A 15,350-nucleotide genomic window follows, 5' to 3' on the forward strand; every position below is an offset into this window, starting at 1 on the left:
AGATGCTTGGCTGGCACAGGGTGAAATCCCATAATTTGTCACAGCTTGTGTGACTTTTGAAACTTCCCTTATTCTGAATTACTTAAGACAGGAAATAATCATATCCCCTGCGGCTAATGTGGTTAAACTGAAAAAAAACTTTTGTGATGAAATGGCAAATAGAGAAAAGATAGATAGATAGATAGATAGATAGATAGATAGATAGATAGATAGATACATGCATACATACACACATACATACATACATACATAAGTATGTGCAGACAGAGATATAAGATTATTCACATTTTTTAGGTTGGATTTATAAAGTAAAATCTTTTTCATTTACGTATATCTTGGATTCCACTGTATAATTTAAAGGAAACACCCCTTTTCAAAGCATTGCAGGGAAGAGGTGGGGAGTTATTTTGCATTTTCATCCATTTTCCAAAACACTTTATGAATCAATTTGAAAAGAAAATTTTCTGCTTACAGTAATTTCTGCCGAAGTTTTAATTATTTTTTTTAATGGGCTTCATATCTCCTGCACAACTTTCATTTTCTAGGCTGCTAATGGTTGAGTCCTTCTACATTTTGTGGCCCCATTTCACACAGCTGGGTCAGGACAGGTTTTGCATTTTTTCACCATTTTATCTGGCATGAAATTGCTCAGGTTTGCTAAGTCAGTGTAAAATAACTAAAACCGAGTGCCGGTTTTGCAATTGTTGCCAAGCTGCTTGGGCGTATTCAAGTACTAACTGACTTCAGATGACTGAGAAATCGGATGGGTTTAATTAAGTTTTATTATGTCAGTCAGCACAGAGTTATAGCATATGTGGAGGTAATCAGAGCATGATAAAGTCTGAGTCAGCATACAGCTAACTCTACAAAGCACCCCATAACTGTATGAACTGGGCAGGATGTGAGAAAGTATGCACACAGAGAGGAAAGCAGACTGCTCTCCTACCAGGACAGGAAAGAGAGTAAGAATGAAGGATCTTTCATTTTGGCTTTTAACATGTGCAGCTGTTTCTAATGCTCTTCCCAGCCACCCAGAGAAAGACAACAAAGAAGACGCAAAGCTTGTACAGGTAACTGCATTGTCCATATCTGAGATCTATTGAGCCCTCTATTTTTAGATATAATCTGTGTGTTCCAGCTGCACAGAAAGCTTACTGCCTTTCTGAGACAGTGTTATAGCATAGAAGGCTGTTATCCAAACTTTACTAAAATAGGATAAATTTTTACAAACTGGAAATGTCAAGTAAGTAAGAGTCAGGGACAATTTCATCTGTTTCTTTTTAGCTGCAAACTGCAGGAAAACATCTGTGGTGCTGCAAAATCACAGGCAGAAGATTTTACCATCAAAGTACACAAACATATAAGTCCAAAGGTATTTGTTAATGAAACAGATCAAAATGTGAAATGTGTTTGTTTTTTTTCTTTTCACTAGGACTATTTAAATAAATTCTACACTGTTGAGCCAGATCCAAATCTACTTGGATGGAAAATAAATGCTAAATCCACAGCTGAGAAACTTCAGAAAATGCAACAATTTTTTGGTTTGAAAGTGACTGGAAAACCAGATAACGAGACATTGGAAATGATGAAGAAACCCAGGTGTGGAGTTCCCGATGCGGGTCTTTACGGTGTTACTCTGCCAGGATGGAAAAAAACCCAACTGACGTACAGGTGGTATTTCAGTAATTACTGTCTAAGTTTAAATTTTAGGTTTGTGGATGTCCACTTTTGTTTTATTTAAGTATAACTTCTATAGCAATTGTTTCCAGTTGGGAATACAAATATGTTTATCTTTCCCCAACTTTTAGCTGTTCATACTCCTGAGAGGAATTTCTGAGAGTCAAGCAGAGTGTTCCACATTTTCTGTGTCAACCACAGTGTTTTGCCTGCCCTGTATCACTCCTGATAAATATTTTGTGAACCAAATGGAAATATCAACTGCACCCTGTACAAGTTCCATTATCTTCAAAATTTGCTAAGACGAACAGTTTATTTGTCACAGAATCCTGAGGAGATAACTTTCCTCATGCTCAAGTGACAACCTCCTGACTAAGAGCCATTTTGAGAAAAAACTGATACTATGTATTTATTATTATTTCATTATTTTAATGAAAAAGACATTGAACAGTTATCAAACATGCCTCAGACTCGCTCAGTTCAAGATGAATCTTGGGAGCTATTGGTTTACAGATTAAATTTCTTCTTATACATTTCTGTTCATCATCTTAAAAATATTAGGGGAATTTTTTTTGCAGATATTAGGTATTAATACTTAAACTCTCATAACCATAGAATCGTGAACCACACACCAGATATGAGCAAAGAGGATGTGGATAAAGCAATACAGAAGGCATTTAAAGTGTGGAGTGCTGTTACACCACTGATTTTCACTCGTATTCATAAGGGAATAGCAGATATAATGATTGCTTTTGGGACCAAAGGTAATATGCTGACTGCATATGATGGTAAGATTAATTTATAGATTTTCCAGTTATCATAACATAAACTCAGTCTTGTTTCAACTTCATGTTATTTAGCTCATGGATATTGCCCTCGCTATTTTGATGGCCCCCTAGGAGTCCTTGGCCATGCCTTTCCACCTGGCAATGGTTTAGGTGGTGATGTACACTTCGATGAGGATGAAGATTGGACCACAGGTTCAGACGGTAGGTCAAAACAAAAGGTTTCTGAAGTGTTGTGCGGATGAATAAGTTCCTTTTTGATTATATTTAAGTGAAGGAATAGACTGAGATGAAATGCAGCATCAACGATAAAAGCAGTTTGAGGATACTACAGGTCGTCCTCCAACCTGGATATTTATAATGACACAGACATAAACTCAGCCTGATCTACTCTAGTTCTCATTTAATACTGGTAAAAATACCAATGGGACAACACTTTTCAGGTAGGAGTGCTACAAACATGGCCACTCTTACCTGGGGGCTGGCAGGGCCTACCAGAGTTTCACAAATCAAGCTTTCTGACGTTTTCCCCTTTTGGTGAAAACCAAGCCTGGCAGAACCACAGACTGCAGAGGAAGCTTTGCAGCAGCCCTCAGAGGAGATCCCTACCACCTAACATTCAATACAGCCACCAACGATAATGAAGAGTCTTCATTAATAATTCCAAGATAGGTTCAACTATAGGCAGCAGAGAGGGGAACACCGAGTGCTCAACTATCTGACTGGGATTAATCTGCTCTAGGCTGGCCATACAGCACATACACCCTCTGATAGGTCTGTCAGTACACAGCTACATTATCCTTTTCTCATCCAGTTTTTGGGATGGAAGACTGCAGAGGGTAACTGCAGCAGAGGAACGAAGGGAAGAGCAAGGAGCTAATGAGCAGGAAGGTCCTGTAAGAGCACTGAAAGAGGAGGAGAGTATGGGTTAGTTGTGATGGGAAAAAACCAAAAGGCATGAGGAGTGGACATGTCATGTGATAAAATAATGTTTTCTCCACGTTGGGACTAAATGGGTCAACCCCAGTTTTGCTGCTGTTCCTCAGCAGCACGGCTCCAGTGGCCAGACATTGCAGAACTCGGAGTGCAGACAACTCATGAGAGGGGGAGTCTGACTGGAAATATGTGTGGAAAAAATGAGGCTTTGTTTTGTTTGCTTTTTGAGAAACAAATATCTTGGCTTCAGCAAGCCTTTCTTGGGCAATCGGTGACCAGTCCTGTGCTCTGCCACAGACTTGTGATCTTCACTAAGTCTGTCAACATTTTCTGTCTCTCGATCTGTGGAGTAGATGATCATTCTTCCCTAATTCAGAAAGGCGTGTTACTTGGAGGGATGCATATTGAAGGAAATTCCATTTTTATCTATTTACTGTGTTGACATATTTCATGGAGAATAAGCATGTATAAGGATAATATTTTAAAAATAGATTTTGTTTGACAAGGCTATAAAGAAACCATATTCTTTAAATTCCTAATGGTAGAAAGCTAAATCATTCTGCTAACATTTTATTTTTCCTTGTCTGTTCATGATCTCATCTTTCTTTCTCACATTTTAGAAGGGAGGGTGACAAACTTTGGTTTGTGAAACTTTGATACCTGAAATGAGCATGGAGTGTGTTGTCCTACTCTTACCCTGGAGAGCTGTTAGTTTGATCTGACTCACTATCTAATCTGTTCTACCTCAGCTAGGAAACCCTGCCAGGACATTCTTCAGAGCTGCACCCACACTCACCTCCAGACATCTACTCATGCCACACACATACTTTCAGTAGCTAACAGAAATAAAGAGAGTCAAAAGCCACTCCCTTGTAGTGGGGGAAGACCATAACCTTATCCTATAAAAGCAGACTTGCTGTGATTGTATCAGCCAATTGCAGAAAAAATTAGACTAATCTCTTCTCTCTATCAATTTCTTAAGGATTCAACTTGTTCCTCGTTGCTGCTCATGAGTTTGGGCATGCCCTGGGTCTCTCCCATTCTAATGATCAGAGGGCTCTCATGTTCCCCAATTATGCCCACAGCAGCCTCAGTGAATTTCCTCTCTCTCCAGATGATATAAGTGGCATTCAGTCCATTTATGGTGAGTAAAATCCATGGCTTTTAAAAAAAAATAAGCAGGAGAGAAATAATCTCTTTCATAAAGTTTCACCATAAAAATAATTGTATTCTTATATATTAAAAATGCATTTATATGTGAAAACCTTAATGTTTCTACAATTTGATGTATTCTTTCTAAAATGTCTCTCTCAGGATCCCCACCAAATGCCCCAGATAAAAGGCCAACCACTCCTAACTCACCTAAAACCTGTGGCTCCCAAATGTCTTTTGATGCTATAACTACACTTAGGCGAGAAGTCATTTTTCTAAAGCACAGGTAAATACTGAAATGCCATTTGTCTCTATGGAGTTTATTTTTTTTTGATTTATACAAAAACTGAATACTTTTGTGATTCATGTGGTTATGGGGTTTATAGTGAGACAAACAGATTTCATTTCATTGAAATAAAACTTTAAGCAAGTATGAATTATATTAATATTTTTACATGGTCCCCTGAAAAAACATGCTTTGGTTTTTTTCCAGAAAGCATCTCAATACCAATAAGACTTTATTCCCAGATGTATAGATGGTTACACCCAGTAGTGACTTGAATAAATGCTGCAACTATTTCATAAGAATCATAGCAAGGTTTGTCTTGGAAGGCACCTTAAAGATCATCTAGTTCTAATCAGGGACACTTCCAAAAAGACCAGATTGCCTTTCCAACCTGGCCTTGAACACCTAATTAAGTGTATAATTAATTTAACTCATTTAATTAATTAAATAAGAAATCAGTATGTTTGACAATATAGTTGAGCCAATCTCTCCTCCAGTCATCTTTGCAAGCCCAAAGTCATCCAGGGAATTAATCCACTTAGTAGCTTACAGTAAGGCTTATCTGGGATCCTATAAATCTCCTACTATATGGTACAACCTAAAATTTTCAGCTGCTTATAGCTGATCCCATTAATCAATCAGTACCAATGAGAAGGGTAATGCCAGAAAGAAGCCAGAATAAAAAACCCCACACTTGCCATTGTGGGGAGTGTTTTCCTTTCTGACACATTAACCCAGGCAGCACTCCACTAACAAGAAAGAACTTGTAAATGACAATGTTTTTCACATTCTTTTGTATATGTAGAAATGTCTGTGGTTTATTATGTACTATAAAACCTGTTTCATATTTAAATCAGGCACTTATGGCGGGTCTATCCTGATAACTCAGAAGCTGAACGTGAATTAATTTCTTCCTTCTGGCCAAATCTGCCACCTGCTATTGAAGCTGCATATGAAAACATGAAAGATCAGATCCTATTTTTCAAAGGTGAAGTATGAGATTTTCTTTAATTTTTTCTTAACTTTAATTTTTTGGGAAGAAGGGAGGAAGAAAGAGTAGACGTGGACATAAAATTCACTTTTCAAATAAATAAGATAAAAATTTAGAACATTTCATCCAGTGTTCCTACAACCTACAAAAAGGGGTGTATTTTTCCTTTTACTGTCTGAAAATGACAGGTGAAACTAAATATTTTTATTGCTTTTAACAGGCAATAAATTCTGGGTTATCAGTGGATATCAGGTATTGTTTGGTTATCCAAAGAATATCAACACACTGGGCTTCCCTAAAGGAGTCAAGAAAATTGATGCAGCTGTTTGTAACAAACACACGGGGAAGACAGACTTTTTCATAGGTGACAAGTATTGGAGGTAAGAAAGTGTCTCCAGAAAATAAAGATCTGAAAGACAACCTGCTTCAGCAGAAGGCTGGCTGGGACAGCTTGTGCAGGATTTCTCTGATTTCTGAAAAGTCCTGGATTATTTTACCCTATTTAGAAAAATAAAAGTGAGAGTTTCCTTCCCGTCTTTGACTGATTAGCACTGGATTTTCAATGTCTCTCTTCTAAACCCTATTCCCAAACCGGTATGAGTGACTCCCAATACCGAAACACCAAGCAGCTGGAAGCAAAAATCAGCTTTGGTAAGTTGATAGATTCTTTCTGTGTGCAAGAACAATGGCTGCAAAGGCCTTTTGCAGGCAACCAGGAGCATATGTGGGTCACACAGACTTTATCGTGACTAATTGTGGGGTTCCTCAGTGAGACATATGGTGTCAGCTGGATTTTGAGATTCATGTGGTTTCCTGCCCTCTGTTTTTGATTGTTTTGGAAAGATTCTTTACAATATCTTGCAGTGCTATTTTACTGCCTTGGTCACAAGACAATAGCATGCAAGAAAACCACAACACACATTTCTTACCTAATAACTCATTCTCTTAACCTCATGTCCCTGTGAAAAATATTTCTTGTATCCAAGGAGAAGTAAAACAAAGGCTAGCTTGTTTCCTTGTTTTTCTTTGAAGAACCTTTTAGGTATTCCTTTCAACCCCCTTAATTCAGTTCCATCTCACAAAAATATTGTAGAGGACTATCTACAATATTTTATCATTCTTATGATAAATATGTGCAGTTACTATAGCAGAAATTAATCTGTCCAGTTTCCGTGTACTGTCTGCCACAATGCTGTCATTAGAGGAGGTAAATCTCATCCCTGCTGTCAAAAATGTGAATCTTCCTTCAATTTTTCTTACTTCAGGTGCTTTTTTGGAGCTATATCTGCCTTTATGGGCAAACAAGTAGCAACCTCATGGAAAACACAACGGCCAGCACCCTGCAGACATTTTTGTGACCTAATAATACAACTTTCTGTTGTAACCCCAGTGAAATCAGTCAAGCTGCAGGTGGTGGGCATGTTTCAGCAGCTGCTTAACTGTATGTCAAAACTCTGTGTAAAATTACACATTTCCCTTCATATGATTTAGGTTTGATGAAAACAGCCAGTCCATGGAGGAGGGTTATCCTAGACTGACAGTCGATGACTTTCCAGGAATTAGCCAGAGGGTTGATGCTGTTTTTCAAAAGAAAGGTAAATGGAATGAGTTTTTAAGTAAAATCACTTTACTTCTAAAGATCATAAGTTCTGAAGTTATGATGAATGTCATTATTGCTGTATCCTGCAAAAGACAGAAATTAAGAGATGCTCTCTTTTGTGTTCCCTGATTGTCAAAATGAAGCTATTTCTTGTATCCGTAACATGATGCTTTGCTTTTTCATTTCCAGGATTATTCTACTTCTTCCATGAATTGAAACAGTGGGAATTCGACCCTATTGCTAAAAAGGTTATCCGAGAAACAAAGAGTAACAGTTGGTTTAACTGTTAATATCATTAAACTTTCTTACATTCAGCAAAAGACAATAATTCTGGAGATCTCAGAACTTGTTAATATATACAATACTACACGTACAGAAGAGGCAACAGGACTAGTTTTCATAAATGGTTTTCATGTATTTTAATGAAAGAACATGTCAGCTCAAGTTGTATCTCTAAAGGCTAGAACAAAACAGCATTTTTCGCAAATAAGTACAAAATGTACAACATAATTCATTAGTTTATACTCCAGAGGGGTTTTCAAATATTTTGGCAATAAACTGGCTTTGGTTGATGTCACTGTTTTCTGTTTCATCTGTTGAAGACAAACTGACATATGAAAGACTGTGGCTTAATATGCTAATATCCTTCCAACATACAGTGTTTGTATTTTGCTTCTTTTCTCTCCAAAAAGTGATCTTTTCTCTCCATCTGCACGAGCCAGACTTTTCATTAGTCACTTGCTTTTCTGTCCTCTCTCCTGCATCTTCTCCTGTTCTTCAGCTGTTGCAGCCTTGTTCCTTTCACATTTTGCCATCAAAATCACCCTCCATCCCCAGGGTCTAAATACAGTATCCCACCTGATAATCACCCTGATCTGCCTTTATAGCATAGCCAATTAGCATTTCATCAGTGGCCACTTTTTGTAAAGCTGTGAATGACATCCTTCACAGATCAGCTCTGTCCTATTAAAGAAATAGATTCAACTACAACATCACAGAGTACAGTCTTTGCTCCACTAACTCAAACCATGTGCTTCAAGTGAAAATACATCTGAGATTTAATGCATGCTACCATCACACATGGATCAAACTCCTCACACAAAATGAGACAAAATCTATAGAGTTACAGTCATATCCTCTCCAGGTATTTATTTTACATTTAGTTCTGGAGACAGGCCCAGAACACACTGGCAAATGTCTGGCCATACTGCCTGTGTGACTGGGTATATTTGATCTCAGAATTGGTGTGTCCTCCTGTTCTCTGGTTCTCACATAAACAGGCTGTTTAACACACCTGTTGCACGCTTGAGTAAAATATTTCTTTTTGCTACGTGCTTTTACAACAATGGACTTACCCCAACCTGAACCTTTCCCACATGGTTTTGTGTAAACAGAAGGAGTACCATCATTTTGCTGCTATTGCTATGAGAAACCTGCAGGGTTTTTTCCCACCAGAAAACCAAAGCAGAGGCTCAAATATGCTGTTTCACTGATTTACAAAACTAATCATGGTGAACACCATTACAATCTGATCCCTAACAAAACTTAATCTTAAATTAGGATGAAATGGTAGACATTTGAGTGAGATTCATCTGACTACTTACTGTTTAGCTACGTATCTACATGAGTTAGGGAAATCCCTGTACCGAAAGACAAGGGAGAAGTTCTCCACAACATATCTCATCTCGAAGACTGTTCTGGGGCAAACTGGTGCCTTCAGCCCCCAGAGAAAACATCTCTTTGCAGATGAAGGTCAGTCAACTAGCTTAGAGCAGCTAACTTTCAGACAGATAAGTATTGGTGGAATTTATAATGTCTTTGATGGGTATCTTTCAGTTTTTACTCAGAATATATAAGTACATCCTATTTTTCTCCTCTACAGTGTTCGCTTTTTGGCAAGTTACCACAGCAGCTTTTTGTATCACCATAAGCCAGTGACAGAATTGTCTGAAGGCACCTGCTTGGACATCACTGTCTGTGGAGTGATTGTGATATTCCACAAGACAAGAGCAGGACATACTGGAGGCAGGTGGGATGGAGACAGTTCCTCATCTATTTCTGTATTTCCAGCCTTCTCTTCTCCAGCATTTAGTTCAACTGATGTCTGTATAGAAAGCACAGTCCAATAGCACAATCACAGAGGCTCCAAGTTATACCCATGTGTTTGTATTCAGAGGCAAGATTACTCTTTCAGACATTCTGTTCAGTGTGAAATACAGTTTTAATTTAAGCTGCAAGAAACAGTTATTCATGGAGTCATCAAGGAGATTATTCATTTCTTTGTAATACACGGGTAAGTTCTTCTGTGTTCAGGTACATAAACATGATTGTTTCTCTGTGCTCCTTCTTTTCTCAGGTCAAACATTGCTTCATAATTTATATAAATACCTTGTCTTAAGGAAAGTTAATATTTAACAGTGAAATGCTGTTACTGAAGTTTTCTGACTGGTAGCTTTGGCATTATGTTAAACCACACTGGGGTGTTCACGGGTCACCTGAAAAAATAAATAAAGCAATGACTACTGCTTTTCCTTTATTTGCAAAGAAGGCCTAAGAAGTCATTCCTAACACAAAAAGACTTGACTTCTGATTAGCAATAACAGCTTGATCACTCAGTTTTCCCTCTTTTATTACCACTTCACTGGAGTAATAGGAACCAGAATAGGAGTGTCAGAGCAGAAATTCATAAGTGATGAGTGCTTGGTGATGGTCCTATCCCTCCATCTCTGCCAAGTACCTGGCCAACATGGTATTATGTCTTGCACCTCACCATATCCTCCCACAACCCTATAGAGCTCCCAATACCACCTCCCCAGCACTCTTTTGTGCCACCTATAGCTCCTCATAATGCATGCCCCATACCACATTTAGGTATCTAGCTGAGTAATGCTGATTAGTTACCTGTGGGGTGACCAACCACTGGCCCCACAGTCCAGTCGAGGGGTGAGTTATCTGACTTGCCATTAATAGGTTTTTTCTCCTCTAGCCAGCTGCTATTTACCACAAAACCTGTAGGAACTATGGAGTTTATGTTTGGCTTGGCTGAATTGACCAGTACCTTCAGTTGCAGCTGGACCAGACAGACACACACAAAAAAGAGGATCCCATGTGGTCAAGCTAAAATAATTTTCTTAGTGTTTTCATTAAATATTCTTCTTGCTTTCCGCTGCACATTTTCATTCAGTTTTGTAATATCATATTACCCCTATTATTTACCAGAGGAGTTTTGGAAGGGCAGACAAGGCAAGGCAGAAAAGACATATAAAACCAAAGAGAAAGCTAATCCAGTTGTTTCATATCACTAAGAAAAAATGGTCATTTGTTTCTCATCCAATTTATGTTTTTTACCAGCTGTTTTTCAGATGAATCATAAAATCATAAGATGATGAGACTGGATTGAAATGAGGAAATTATATATCCTAATGCAATGTGTTGTTGAGACATACAAACTACAGCATTCCTAGCAGCTTGTCCTGAAAAGTCATACTCACTTCTTTGCCTACAGGAACCTGATCTCCCAACACTGGCTAACAGAGTGGAGAAGGAGCTCTGTATAATCAAATACTTGCCAGAGTAGAGCTTAAAACCCATGTTCTATAACCAGAGTTTAAAAACCTTACCCTCTCAGGTGAGCAACCTCTTCCCTGTGCTCTCAGGTGCCAGACAGATGCCCCAAAAGCCTTGAGAAAACTGATAATGAATCTTTTTAAGGTTTTGATACTTTAAAGGAAAAAAAATATGAGCATGGGAGCTAAAGTGCAGAGAAAGAATGGATCATTACCTGGATGTACATAACCACCCTTCCCTGCACTCACTCATAACTTCATGCCTCTTGATGCTAATTTCCCAATTCTGGATAACAGGCAAGGAAGCTGCAAGGCCAACGTTTAAGCACTGGTAGCCAACATGCTCTTTGAACATCTTATGGAGTTTGAACCTTTTTGAACGCTGATCCTTCAGACCTGCCAGAGCCATACCCAAAGCAGAGAACTGAAAACCAGTACACACATCACAGGTACTGAGATGGAACTTCAACAAGAACTGAGGATGAGAGGGACAATGTGCCAGGCCAAAACAGGTGAGAGCACTTCTCTGAGGCCTAGAGACACAGGCAGAGACCCTTGCAGGGTAAGCACTCTTAATGACAGCCATCTCAGTGACCTTACTGAGTGTACCCTGTACCTGTATTTTGTAGAGAGGACAGGTTTGAGTTGTGGGTTCTGTGGTTCTAGCTGTGAATCAGTTTTTCATGGTCTGTCTGCACTCATTAATTAGATCAGCTTCAGGAAAGGGGGCGGTTGGGGTTTTTTTCCTTATGCATCATGGGCTTCATGTGTTTTTATGATCTGTAAGCATTGTATCTTGCTACCTTTCAATAAGTGAGTGGACATAGATCTGTGTATATGTTTGTGTGCTCCTACAGAAGTGCCTTGCCCATGAGTACGTGTGGCTCTGTGCAGGCTCTGTGGGGCTCTGCAGTCTGTAAAGGCTAAAGGAGCAGGAGGTCTCCTCAGCTGTGTGGAAATGGCTTCTCTCTATGCTACAAGCAAATGCTGCTTGTGGAACCAAGAAACATAGAGCCTCCACATAAATGAGTAAGACAAGGTTTTAAACTATGAGAAAAAAATCCAACATAAGCTCCTGAAGACTAGGTCTGGGGTGAGCAACTCAGCCTTTGAATATTGTGACTGTGGGGCATCTGTTTGAGCTTGGATGGAAGCAGATGGTGGTTACTTTTGGAGCAGTTGCTGTGGGTACGGGAGATTAGCACAGACTGACAAAGAAAATGCTGCTTCTTTCAAGAGACAGGAGTTGCAAAACTCACTTTGGTGAGCACAGCCTATATATGCCATGGCCACAGACTGCAGGGACCAGCCGGAGCTACCCACTGCCCTGCACATCGGGGTCCCTTGGGCTCTGAGTCGGGGGTCACAGCTGCCGCTCCAAGGTCGCAATTGTCACCCTGCAGTCACAGCTGCCACTGAGGGGTCACAGATCATAGCCACTGGTCTAAACTGCCATCCCGCGGTCACATCTGGCATCCCGCGGTCACAAATGCCACACAGCTGTTACAGCTGCCACCCTGCGGTTATAGCTGGCACGCGAGGGTCACAGCTGTCACCGCGCACAGATGTCACCCAGCGGTTACGGTTCCACCCCGCGGTCACTGCTGTCCCATCACCTGCTCCAGGCTGGCTCCTGGCAGCTCAGCTCTTCAGATGCTTAACTTCACTTGTGCGGTTACTCGGCTCAAGATAGTTTCTAAGAACGGTTTGCATGAAGGTATTTTATGGAGAGAAAAGTATGAGAGGAGAAACACTTAGATTTTAAAATGAAAAATGCTTTGTTAAATCTATTAATAGTGTAATTTAAACTAAATAAACTGAGCTGTGTGTTTGCCACATTGGTGGTGATTCAAAATCACTAAAAACCTATAGAAAAGCACTGATAGAGTACTAGAAACTATGTCCTGAAGGACTGAGTCCCCTAAATTGTCAGCAGTTATTACGGGAACTGGTAAAAGCTGTTTTGCCCTAGACTGAGATAGTTACAATGGTTAGGATGAAAAATCAATATTTAAAAATGAAGATGTTTTCAGAAAGGAAATAGCTTACAGATATATGGGAAATGTAATTATTAAATAGAAAAACTGGATAATAAATATAAGAAATAAATAGTTTACAAAAAGCACTGGAAACATTATTCAAATGTGTATGTATATTATACAAATATATATGTGTATTTATCTTTAACTATGTTTCAGACTATCATCATTACTTTTATAACTAGTGGTTTTGATTTTCACCCAAAATCATAAGGGAAATGATTTACACAATAAATATATGAACTCACCGTGATGCAGTTTAGCTTAGGCTATTGTATTTTTCCAAGCAGCTGGGAAGTGAATTTATCACTTCATGCTACTGTAAACAGGATTACTGTGAACAAACCAAGCTTTTAGCATAAAAGAAACACTTTGTGTCAGCAAGCAAGAAAAGTTTACACTGATCTCAGGAGGAGACCAAACTGGTACAGGTATGTGTACAGGTATGTTCTGGAGCAAAATTCTGCACATTAACAAGTGTCTGTTTACAGAGGTGTACAGAATATGGGAGGAGAATGACTACTATTAAAGGCGTCTTTTTCATTTCTAAACATGATAAATTATTTCCTCATTAACAGGAACACAGTGAAACCTGTGTGCATCATGAGCTAGAGAACAGGTTTTAGTTAGAGAAGAAGGTGCAGATTCAGGAAAGCCTTCAAGCTCATGCCAAAATTCAAACACCTATTTATGTAACTGTACTTTTGAAATGTTTTGCATAATCAGAGTCCTGATGAGACACCTGTTCTCATTAAGACCATAAAAATGTACTACCTCAACAAAGCTCACACAAAGCATGGTCATTTCTCAAGCACTTGGCTGAAGAAATGTACATTCACACTGTTACATTCAAAACGATCTGTGCATAAATGAGAATGGACCCCACCATCTTCCTTCCCCTTGCAGTCCCCTCGACTCTCATCCCCAGAGCTTAACCTGCCACTTTGCAAACCTTTCTATCTCTGCCTCCGGTTTTGCAAAGTTCATCCTCAGGTGCAGATTGTTGGAGGTCATAATTTTGGGAATCAGTGTTATTAAAAGGCAGAAGTCTATCTAAATAAAATGTAAATTGCACAAAGGTAAATACAGAGGTCATTCATCCATTTCTGAATATGTTGTGGGATATTTTTGCACACATGGCATTTCTGTAAGAATTTGTTTAGTCTGTGAAGACCAAGTCCTAGTTATCTAATTATCTGATTTCCACCTATATCCTTGTGTCTGGTGTCCTATTGAATGGATCTGAGCCTCTAAAGATATGTAACCATCAGGAAAAGTCTCTGCAATTTGGGATGAATTTGACCATCATGATGCCATTCTTAAAGTTTTAGAGTGATGGTGAGACAAAATACTCGTGGAAAAAAATTATCCTGAATTTAGGGAACATACTGCCTGTAGGTGAAAATAAAGATTTTATCTCTTGGGGCATCTCTCTACAGCAAGGGACAAAGGAATTTTAGCCTTTAACACTAGGATAAGTATGTCTAGAAAGCACTAGCGTTGTATTTCAGAGCAGCATGTTTCTGAAGCCAGCCTCTTAATCACCCTCACTTGCCGTGCATGACTTCAGTTTATGGAGCACTTTGTGGCCACAAATCAGAGTCCTAGTAGAGAAAGCTATCTGGAAAGCTCTACCACAGCTGCCCATATGCCTAATGGAGAGATCAGAGCTTGGACCAATGAATGGTCCTTTGGACACCTTCAAATCATGTGGCCAAGCTAAGTGACCAGAAGTCAGTCCCAAGTCTCTTACTGAATGCTTTCCCTGTGTGTAGCTAACAGAAGAGACTTATAGAAAAGATGGACGCAGCCCTCAGGTAACACTTTTGTGCAACACCAAGCAAAAAATCACCACACAGTTATCCCTGCATCCACCTCTGTTGGGAGTCTGTCCCTTCTTCAGCACAGGTAGCCAGAGAACCATGCTCAGGGAGGTGTGGACTTCTCAAAAACCTGGTCTCTGCACCTACTGTCAGTCACCAAGGCCAGGCTGACATTGTAGGAGAAAGACCAGACTGCCGGGGGGTTTTTTTGAACACTGAAGAAAAAATGTGAATACTCTGTAACACAGCACAGCTATGTGTTGTTGGTGTGCAAGACACAGGGTTCCTAGTCCTTTCTCTTAGTCTAAATTAAATTGTCTTCCTCCAGCAGTGGTACCATCCTCCTTGGCTGGCAGCTGGAATTGCCAGTATCGTATGCTATCCGACAAAGAGACAAAGGTCTTGTTTCGTTGCCATGTACAGTAGTAAGTTTATCTCCATGCACAATAGTAAGTTTATCTCACTCATTTGACAGAAAAAATAGTAGATTTAACA

At 39.4% G+C, this 15,350-nt stretch overlaps 1 protein-coding gene across 1 annotated transcript; it reads left to right on the top strand.

Moving 5' to 3' along the window:
* Positions 1–965: 965 nt before the first annotated feature.
* LOC116782799 (matrix metalloproteinase-27-like) lies at positions 966–7,717 on the top strand. Its single transcript, XM_032679784.1, has 10 exons — positions 966–1,070; positions 1,433–1,671; positions 2,293–2,441; positions 2,538–2,666; positions 4,381–4,542; positions 4,713–4,836; positions 5,694–5,824; positions 6,048–6,207; positions 7,319–7,422; positions 7,617–7,717. The coding sequence occupies exons 1-10, from the start codon at positions 969–971 to the stop codon at positions 7,715–7,717; spliced, it is 1,401 nt and encodes a 466-aa protein (XP_032535675.1). The 5' UTR covers positions 966–968.
* Positions 7,718–15,350: the final 7,633 nt, after the last annotated feature.

Source organism: Chiroxiphia lanceolata, chromosome 2 (assembly GCF_009829145.1).
Source record: "Chiroxiphia lanceolata isolate bChiLan1 chromosome 2, bChiLan1.pri, whole genome shotgun sequence".
NCBI classification, from domain to species: domain Eukaryota; kingdom Metazoa; phylum Chordata; class Aves; order Passeriformes; family Pipridae; genus Chiroxiphia; species Chiroxiphia lanceolata.